Raw genomic sequence first — 10,530 nt, 5'->3', positions numbered from 1 at the left:
TCATCTTGCATGGAATGCAAGTTAGGGACACTGGCCTGTAGTTCAGTGCCTCCTGTCTATCCCCTTTCTTGAACACTGGGACTACATTGGCCGTCTTCCAAATTTCGCGTGTGTGTGTGTGTGTGTGTGTGTGTGTGTGTGTGTGTGTGTGTGTGTGTGTGTGTGTGTGTGTGTGTGTGTGTGTGCTTCTTCCCCAGACAATTCTTATCCAGCAGAGTTTGCAGGGGTCAAGCTCTAGCTCCTTAGCCCAACATTCTATCTGTCGATTGTCTGAGGCAGTGACTCCCAATCCCATTTTCTTTATCATATCCTAATTTACATTTTATATTTAGAGGCAACATCTAACATTTCCTTTTTCCAGTTCTTTCGACTTAATAATTTCCTCTCGCGTTGTAGAAAAATGTATATCTTCACATGTTCTCTTTACGTTTCATGCATGTACCTGCTAATGCTTAATCTAAAAATATTTTTCTCCACTGATTCCCCTGAGTATTTTATATGTCTAAATCATGCCCTTGAATGTATTGAGTTTCTCTCACCCAGTTCAATTCGTAAAACCCAAGATTGTTTCTCATATTTGTACATTAGCTTCCTTTATTTAACAGTGTCGATGTCTTTCTGGTGATCTAGGAAGATGCAGTCAACCTATCCTTCTCTTTTTCCCGACTAATTATTAACATTTTAGTATGTAATCCGAGGAGTTTTTGCAGGCACTACTTCCCTTTGTGAACCCGTATTGTAGAGCATGATTAATGTATCTGCAACTTTACAAGGTATATATGATACATGACAACCATACATGCCTGTATGGGCTTGCATGAATTTCTATATGAATATTTATATTTAGATATACACAAAGTCACAAATAAATTTCTTGCAATGATAAAAAGGACAAACGCTTTCCGTATGAAAGTCCCAGCGCTCTGAAAGGGCACATAGGCTGCTGAGAAAAAGCACAGGGGTGTTTATATAGACTCCCTATATAGACTATATAGACCGTTTATATAGAAAAAAATAGACTCATTCCCAGACGTATACACCTCTAAAAATATGTCTGCACTATTATATGCAAAACAAAAATGCAAAAATATAAAATGATATCACGTCAAGAAGAAAGAGAAGAAAAATGGCAATAATTCCATTGCATAAACCAGGCAGTTCAACAGACCAAATCCCTCTACCATCCCGAGTCTTCCAAGAGGTCTGTCAGAGGGTCTCAAGGTTAGACCTTATTGCCAAGGTTCCTCCACCACGCAAGCACAGTGGTGAGACTGGATTCCAGTCCTTGAGAAATTAAGAAGATAAACAGCAACAAAAAAACACCAAACCCCCTATTACGGTTTTAAGGTAAGCTGCCTTGATCCGCTATCTACAAAATCACCTTTGGAATGCAATACGGTGATTGACCACGTTGCATTCCATGTTGTATTCCTCTGTTGTATTGACCATGTTGCATTCCTCTTCTCTCGACCGTGAAGTGGCAAGCAAGTATAGGGGAAAATCAAGAGGAAAAATAGACAGGGATTTCAAGACCAATTAACCTCATTTCCTCGTCAGGATATGAGGTAGAGACTGAGGGTGAAATATGATGAGTGCCACGACCACTTTGGATGAGTAACCGATTTTGTTACCGTGGAATGAGTTAATTCGTGAGTTGATTTATAGAGCAAATGATGCACCACCTTGAATTATTATTACTAATTATTATAATTATTAATTAATATTATTATTAATTGTTTGAAGTTGCCCTTGGAGGCCAGCAAATAACTGGTTAATGGAACATTTGAAGCATTTGAGCACTTGAGTCGTATCTCTTTGAACTATGCTCCATTTGCTGTTCTTCCCTAACAGGACGGTCATGTTCCACTTTAAAACTAGAACCACTTTAAAGTTCCATGTTTAAAATACCTGTAAAGTTCCAAACACCTGTGAGGTTCAAACTAAGACGCTGCCGCATTTACACTAACACCTGCCACCGAGCTGCGTAGCAACATATGTCGAGTCGGAACCATAAAAAAAATTCCACACGATCGAGGCCTCAGGCAGTCCTCGCTTATATAGTGTCCTGTGACAGGGGTGACTGGGAACGCCAGACTGGGCGCTCGTTCGACCGTGAGACTCGGGCGTCCCTTCGCCACACTCCTAATGATTTGAAACCAAGATTGTTTATCTTCAAGATGTATATTATATATTATATATATCCTATATACTATTATATATATATACTCGTAGAGCCTCGGATGCCCAAGCGGTTTGGCTAGGTGGTATTGAATCGCTTCTTGCAGGTCGGCGTTCAATCCCCCGACTGACTGTCCAAGTGAGTTGGTGGGCATCATTAATTTCTTTCATCCGTCTTATCCCAAAATCCTTTATCCTCACCCCCTTTCCAAGGGCTATGTTGTCGTAATGGATTAGCGCTTTCTCCTGATAGTTGCCTTACTTCTCTCTCTCTCTCTCTCTCTCTCTCTCTCTCTCTCTCTCTCTCTCTCTCTCTCTCTCTCTCTCTCTCTCTCTGCCTGTTCGTCTCGCTGTCTGTCTTATGTATGCCTCTCTGTCTTATGTATGTCTGTCTTATGTATGCCTCTCTGTCTTATGTATGCCTCTCTGTTTTATGTATGCCTCTCTGTCTTATGTATGCCTGTCTTATGTATGCCTCTCTGTCTTATGTATGCCTCTCTGTCTTATGTATGCCTCTCTGTCTGTCTTATGTATGCCTCTCTGTCTTATGTATGCCTCTCTGTTTTATGTATGCCTCTCTGTCTGTCTTATGTATGCCTCTCTGTCTTATGTATGCCTCTCTGTCTGTCTTATGTATGCCTCTCTGTCTGTCTTATGTATGCCTCTCTGTCTGTCTCTCTCTCTCTCTCTCTCTCTCTCTCTCTCTCTCTCTCTCTCTCTCTCTCTCTCTCTCTCTCTCTCTCTCTCTCTCTCTCTCTCTCTCTCTCTCTCTCTCTCTCTCTCTCTCTCTCTCTCTCTCCTATGTGAGCGTCCCCACACGATGTCAAGGGGCTTATGTGCTTGTCTTGTCAGTGTCGGAGGAAGACGTCATTATCTTGTACGTTTGAGGTTTTTGTGCGTGTCATAATAAAGGGTTATTCTGTTAGTCTGAATCTGTACCCTCAAGGCTGTGTTACCTGCGAAGCTTCGAGGCTAAGGCGCTCGCCTTGACCTTTCCAGCTGATGTTAAAGTTTTTATAGTTCGAAAGACATTCGTTTTGTTTTTTCGGAAGAATGATGAGATGGCGGTAGTGATTCACCAGTCTTGAACCCTTGTACTGCTTCCCTTCTCAATGCAAATTATTATCCATTGCATGTTATTTGGTCACAGTTGTGGATGAATGTTAAAACTTTTAATTCTGAACTTCAAAGATGTTATAGCTTATATATTTCTGAGTATCTCATTGTCTGGATAATTTAGCGATTTGTATATCTAAATCAGAGATTAATTTATTAATTGGTCGATTTATTTACTCAAAAATGTACTGTTTTAGGTGCAAAGTTGTTCAAGAAAACGCCTATCCCACTGCTAAAACTTTAAAACTTGTTTTTAGCAAAGGAAAACTGTTAATAGGCTTCGAAATCTGATCAAAAGCATATCATTTTATAGAGAAAGGTTCTGCAAAATCTGACAAATATATTGGGCGAGTTACTGGAGCTTCCAACCATTTTTGGGTGGCAGGCTAGTTGAAGAAATTAGGGCATTGCACATCATAGGCACTACACAAAGCTACAAGGATATAGGAAATTGTGGAAGTAAATTGGCCCATACGAGTTTTGTAGCTGGGGACGTGAGAAAAGAACTAGATGTAGTTAAAATGTGTTTGCTGACTTGTTCACTTGGTAGTTGTCTATTATATAATAGATTTAAATTCAAATTTTGCTGAGTGAAATTAGCCCATAGGGCGTGGGAAATGCCCCCTGGAGGCATCTCCGGCTGCAACGAAGCCCTCATTACAACGAATTGGGGTTGGTTCTATATAGTTCGTAGAATCGAGGTTATAATTTGCATGTCTAACTTTACAGTCAATAGAACTGAACAGCAGAAGAGAGATGCATAAAAAGGTCAGGGGAGACTCTTTAAAAATAAGTATATCATATCCAACGTGTCCATCATTTCACAACTTGAGAAAACATACATGTCAGTATAGTTATTTCTAATGGAACACAATGCCAGGAGTCACTTCCTCTAGCTGCCTGAGATCTGGATTATATGACGAAGCTGCTAAGCCCACACAGTCATAGGCCTACATATCCGTATGTCTGAGTCTGTTTTGACAAGTTACAGTCCCGCTCCTGTGCCAGGTGAGTCACGGGCTCACCATAGCCCGTGTTACTTGGAACTTTTGCCCTGAGTAGCTGAATCTAAAACAACAACAACAACAGCCTGTTTTGACTTCATTTACTACATCTATGACAGTCGTGACGCACAGGAAAATCTCTATCCGTAGCAAGAATTTATCCCCAACTACAGTTTCATTTCTTGTATGAAAAAAAATATTCTAGAAATATGTGGTAATGTCAAGTGACCACGAACTGAGCACTAAGCTTCTCACACTCCTATGATCTCCAGGAACTGATCAGTCAATTAAGGCAGCGTCTGGGATCCTCTCGGACATAAGTTCGAACCCTCGTCACGGCCCCCTTGTAGATTTGTTCAATAACAAGGCGTTCATATTCATCATCATCAGCTTCTAACACAGTTTTGAAAAGTGTTTTGCCAACCTGCAGCATCAGGTGGATTAGATTCTTTTGCTCATCATATTCATCATGTTGAAAATCCAAGCCATTTCAAGCACTGTTGATGGATAATACAGTCGTGAGTTACTACAACTGTGGGTCACTTGTGAAAGCTCATAAAATCATTCCAGCAGACTATCATTGTTGGCTGTCTGCAAATATCGTCAACTCTCAACTTAAATATTCAAGGCAAATATTTGTTTTCAAATATAATCTCTGTTTGGCTTATCCAAGATGAATCACGCAGCTTGAAAATGGGAAGAGAGAGAGAGAGAGAGAGAAAGAGAGAGAGAGAGAGAGAGAGAGAGAGAGAGAGAGAGAGAGAGAGAGAGAGAGAGAGAGAGAGAGAGAGAGAGAGAGAGAGAGAGAGAGAGAGAGCAGAGTTTCTCTCGGGGGCAGCTGGCTAGACCGCAGTCAAGCAGTGTGGCTCTCTATATCTCTCTTCACATGGGGAAAGTAGTCAGGTAGTCACGACACTTGCCTATAAAAAAATTCTATGTGTGGGCTTGCGTGCGCGCGCGTGTGTGTGTGTGTGTGTGTGTGTGTGTGTGTGTGTGTGTGTGTGTGTGTGTGTGGTCATCATCCAGGTGTACTTGTAGGGAGGAGCTCGGCTCTTTCACCCTTTCCCCCTTTCCTTCCTTCCTTCCTTAGTTTAATGTAATAACTCAGTTTCCACACTTTTCGTATCACACGTACATTTAATATTTTATAGTTAATTAACTTCATATCAGACCTTTTCGTCTGATATGATACATACATTGACGACTCTAGCACTGTAAAAGTTCTTTCTGACATCTCTATATGACTCATTTGCTTTTCTAATTTCCATCTATGCCCCCTTCGTTTTGCTATGCCTTGCTGTGAACAATGCTTCTTTGCATTGACAATTCTTCTTAGAATCATGTATGTCGTGATCAATTTCTCCATTTTAATATTCAAGGTGGTATCTTGTCTGGTCCTACAGCTCGTGCTGCATCCAGTTCCTGTAATTGTTTCCTTAAATTGTTTGAGGTCATAATTATTTTAGCGAGTGTTCCCCGTGGATTGTTTAAGCTGTAGTGGCAGATCAGCTTCCAGCTTGATGATTTCCTAAAAGCTTTTGTTGAGTTTTTCATATATTTCCTCATCACATTCTTCGTGTGTCCTCTCTTTCTGTTGTAAAGTCTGATCACCTGTTCGTTCACAGTGATCCATCTTTCCCCTGATGTGGAACAGTTTCTCTCTCTCTCCTCTCCCCCACCCTCTCTCTCTCTCTCCTACCCTATCATTCTATCATTTTGTTTATTTGTGTCTATTTCTATTATGTCTATTTCTGGCTGGTTGGTCACCACGCCTTCTCCATGTTTGCTTCCTGGCATGTTGTAGCAGGAAGCTCCTTTCTACCGTTATTACGAGTCATCTCTTCCTGTTTCTTTTCCCGTCTCTCGGTTCCTCGATTCCCAGTCAATTTGACCATGATTGAAGTCTCCTTCCACTGTCTACGGAGCAGTTCGGTTGACTGTGGTGTGTGGGGAGGGGTTAGGAAGGTTTGGAGACTGGGAGAGGGAGGTAGTGGTATGGAGTGATGGAGTTCTGAGAGGTGATGGAGGGAGGAAGAGGTATGGGTAGGTTGATTGGCGATGATTGCTGGGTAGGGAATGGGTACAGAAACTCATGACGAGGTGAGTAGATGGTTGATTTCTACGATGTTTGGTAGGGGGGAAAATTTTGAGGAACTCTGGTTGAATGTTTTCTGTGTGTGTGTGTGTGTGTGTGTGTGTGTGTGTGTGTGTGTGTGTGTGTGTGTGTGTGTGTGTGTGTGTGTGTATGTGTCTGTCTCTAGATTATTATCTTTCCTATGTACATATTATATTTTAAGTCTGTATCTTTCTCTGTTTTCTATTTCTGTGTTAGAACTCTCCTCTCTGTCTGTCTGTCTGTCTGTCTCTTCAGATATATCTATATCTCTCTATTTCTCCGTCTCTCTCTCTCTCTCTCTCTCTCTCTCTCTCTCTCTCTCTCTCTCTCTCTCTTTTGCTCCCATTTTCTCCCTTACTCATCCTTTACGTCAATCACAAATGGTATAACCTTTTCCCAATGTCTGGGACAGGAAGCCTATTAGACTTCTCAAGTTCCAATCTACGAATGTCATGACAACTTTCCCCTCCCCAAGTGATAACTTGAATGCTTTCTCCTCCTCAAGTGATAACCTGAATACTTTCTCCTCCTCAAGTGATAACTTTAATGCTTTCTCCTCCTCCTCAAGTGAATATCTAACTGTTTTCTCCTCCTTTTAAAGTGAATAAATCAGTTATTTACTTTATCCTCTCTACGTAAATAACATGACTATTTTTGTCCTCAAATGAATAAAGTGATGGGCTTTCTCTTCTATAAATGAATAATGTGACTGTTTTCTCCTTTTTTTTCTCTAAGTGAATAATTGAACAATAATCCTTACTATAAGTGAATTACACTTTCTGTCTCCCATCTCATAATCCAACAGGAATATCCATGTGAAAAATGAATAATATTTTCCTCACGTCTCAATAATATTTTCCTACACTTGTGCACTGCTTATACACAACTTCCTGACCCATTCAAGACAGCAATCAATCCAAATGAATAACTCTTCAGGTGTTCTTAATTTCTTTATTCAAGACTAGACAGAGTGGAAATGAATAACTTTTTTGTATTAATTGAATTATGTGGCTTAAATTTTTATTATCAGGGATACTTTTATAATTGTTATTATTATTATCATAATTATTATTATTAGCATTATTGTTAAGGTTGAAATATTATTTAAATTTCTTCTATTAAATTCCTGTTTATTTTTCTTTTTTCCTGTTTTTGTTTTTGTTTTGTTTTTCTATTGTAGTTAGTTATTTATCTAATAACTAATCTATTTATTTAGTTATCTTGGTTAGTTATTTTTCTAAAATTTCCTTTTTGTTTTGTTTTGATTTAAATCTAATTTAATCTTTATGTCCTTATTATTTTAATAACTGCAATTATTTTTAATTTTTACTTATTTCTACTTATTTACGCTTGTGTTGTCCTTGTTCTCCCTCTCTTTCCTTCTGTCTTTGGTTCACACAAACTGTCCTAACATTAACTTTCTAACCATTCTTTGTCTGGCCCTGTTGTTCTGTTGCTCTTTGTCTGGCCCTGTTTTTCTGTTGTTCTTTGTCTGGCTGTTGTTATGTTGTTCTTTGTCTGGCCCTGTTGTTCTGTTGTTCTTTGTCTGGCCCTGTTGTTATGTTGTTCTTTGTCTGGCCCTGTTGTTCTGTTGCTCTTTGTCTGGCCCTGTTGTTCTGTTGCTCTTTGTCTGGCCCTGTTGTTATGTTGTTCTTTGTCTGGCCCTGTTGTTCTGTTGTTCTTTGTCTGGCCCTGTTGTTCTGTTGCTCTTTGTCTGGTCCTGTTGTTCTTTGGCTGGCCCTGTTGTTCTGTTGCTCTTTGTCTGGCCCTGTTGTTCTGTTGCTCTTTGTCTGGCCCTGTTGTTCTGTTGTTCTTTGTCTGGCCCTGTTGTTATGTTGTTCTTTGTCTGGCCCTGTTGTTCTGTTGTTCTTTGTCTGGCCCTGTTGTTCTCTTGTTCTTTGTCTGGCCCTGTTGTTCTGTTGTTCTTTGTCTGGCCCTGTTGTTCTGTTGCTCTTTGTCTGGCCCTGTTGTTCTGTTGCTCTTTGTCTGGTCCTGTTGTTCTTTGGCTGGCCCTGTTCTGTTCTTCTTTGTCTGGCCCTGTTATTCTGTTGTTCTTTGGCTGGCCCTGTTGTTCTGTTGTTCTTTGGCTGGCCCTGTTGTTCTGTTGTTCTTTGTCTGGTCCTGTTGTTCTGTTGCTCTTTGTCTGAAAATGCTCGATTTGCATTCTTGTCTCTCAAGCTCTCTCTATTTATTATCCTTCTCTCTCTCTCTCTCTCTCTCTCTCTCTCTCTCTCTCTCTCTCTCTCTCTCTCTCTCTCTCTTTGTCTCACACATTCTCACCCTCTGTATTTATCAGCCTTTGTTTATTTTTTAACCATTTTGTCTCCTTGACTTATCGCTGTTTCTAGTTCCCCTCTTTCGCTTATGACCCTTAACGTTAGTTCCCTACGGTCAATGTTAGCTTTCCTCCCTTAACTCAATATTACCTCTCCTTATCTCCCCCCCCCCTCAGCATTTCCTCCCCCCCCTACCCCTCCCCTGGTAATTCCTCTCACATCCAGCCTTCTCTGTCCCCAATCCCCATTTATTTCTCAATATACCCCCTACCAAGGTCTTCCTATCCTTAACCACCTCCACCCCCCATCATCCCAGCATTCCCTATCCTTAAATCGCCCCTTTAACCCCCCCCCCCTAACCCCCCCTCCCCTCAACACAAAGTGGGGTAAGAATGCCAAGGTGGCAACACACACACACACACACACACACACACACACACACACACACACACACACACACACACACAGCGTTCAAGAGCAAGGTCTGGTAACACTGTCGGGCTATTTTGTTAAAAGTTCCGCGGTCTGAAACCTCGTGGCACGCTTGCATGGCAACAGTGTAACCCAGCTTTCTTTTCTGGCAACACTGATGGTCGGGTTGCATGATCAGAGAGTTTGGCTCAGGGTGTTTGGCCGGCTTTGGCTTGGGTTGTTTGGCTGAGATTGGCTTTGATGGGTCGTTTGACTGAGTTTGGTGTCGATGAGTTTCTTATCTAAATGATGACGTAGAAGAGTATTTAAGCCTGGCTTTGATGAATTGTTGTATACTGGTTCCTGATGAGTTTTTTTTTTTTGCTTGGTTATAATGAGCTGTTTGTCTGAGCTCATTATAATAATTTCCTGACAGGTGATATGCAATTACTTGTCTCAGGTGTTGTATCAACCAGGTGTTCAAGATTCTGATCACTATAAGAATTTGCTGTAGATAATGAAAAAAACTTAAATGTTTGAATGTGTTAATATATTATCATACGAATGATCTGGTCATCATACTGTTGATATATAGTGATCAGCTCATCACTATACCCATCACTGACAAAGTCATCACAATAATCATCACTGGCCAGGCCATTATAGTCTCTGAGGGGGTTCAAAAATTTATGTTATAATATACTGTATATATATAAATATATATAAATATATATATTTGTTTATATGAATAAATCAAAATAATTTTATATGAAGTAGATAATACCCGTGTGCCTGTAGCGAACTTAACTGCATGGTACGACTGCTCAGAGACACGATTAAGTTACGATAAGTTAAGTTAGGTTAAGTTTTTACATTGAAAATTAACGAAGCATTACACTAAATAATCAAATACAGTCCCCTAAGTCCACAACAATTAGATGATTACAATCATATATCACCCACATATATTTATGATGTATATATATATATATATATATATATATATACCACCTTATTGTCTAGCCAAAGGACCTGCTTGAATTTTATATCTAAATGCATATTCAATGGTATAATTACGACCACTCGTACGATTGTTACGCTGTAACGAGGACACACACACACACACACACACACACACACACTCACCTGCACCTCGAGAACCCTGTTCAGGTATAGTGAAGCTTGCTTACTTGTTGTAGATTCAGCTACTGGGAACAAAAAGTTCCAAGTAGCACGGGGTATGGTGAGCCCGTAGAGGACTCACCATAGTGTACCCTTCCTCGTTACACTATAAAGGTCTAAGACCTGAGAAAACTGTGTACGCCATCACTAATCTTTAAGCAAATCTAACCTAACCTATCCTAATCTAACCTAACCTAACCTAAGCTAAATTAAGCTAACCGAACCTAATCTAACCTAACCTAACCTA

The 10,530-nt window shown here is 40.3% G+C and overlaps 1 protein-coding gene across 1 annotated transcript; it reads right to left on the bottom strand.

Moving 5' to 3' along the window:
- Positions 1-2,411: 2,411 nt before the first annotated feature.
- Positions 2,412-9,914, bottom strand: LOC138370219 (RNA-binding protein 25-like). Its single transcript, XM_069334216.1, has 5 exons — positions 9,886-9,914; positions 9,664-9,770; positions 6,680-6,767; positions 2,818-2,977; positions 2,412-2,510 (listed from the first exon to the last, which is right to left on the bottom strand). Exons 1-5 carry the CDS (start codon positions 9,912-9,914, stop codon positions 2,412-2,414), a joined length of 483 nt encoding a protein of 160 aa, XP_069190317.1.
- Positions 9,915-10,530: the final 616 nt, after the last annotated feature.

The sequence above is a fragment of the Procambarus clarkii genome, chromosome 31 (assembly GCF_040958095.1).
Source record: "Procambarus clarkii isolate CNS0578487 chromosome 31, FALCON_Pclarkii_2.0, whole genome shotgun sequence".
NCBI lineage: Eukaryota > Metazoa > Arthropoda > Malacostraca > Decapoda > Cambaridae > Procambarus > Procambarus clarkii.
The sequence above is the reverse complement of the archived record's forward strand: the minus strand, read 5'-3'. Positions and strand labels throughout refer to the sequence as shown.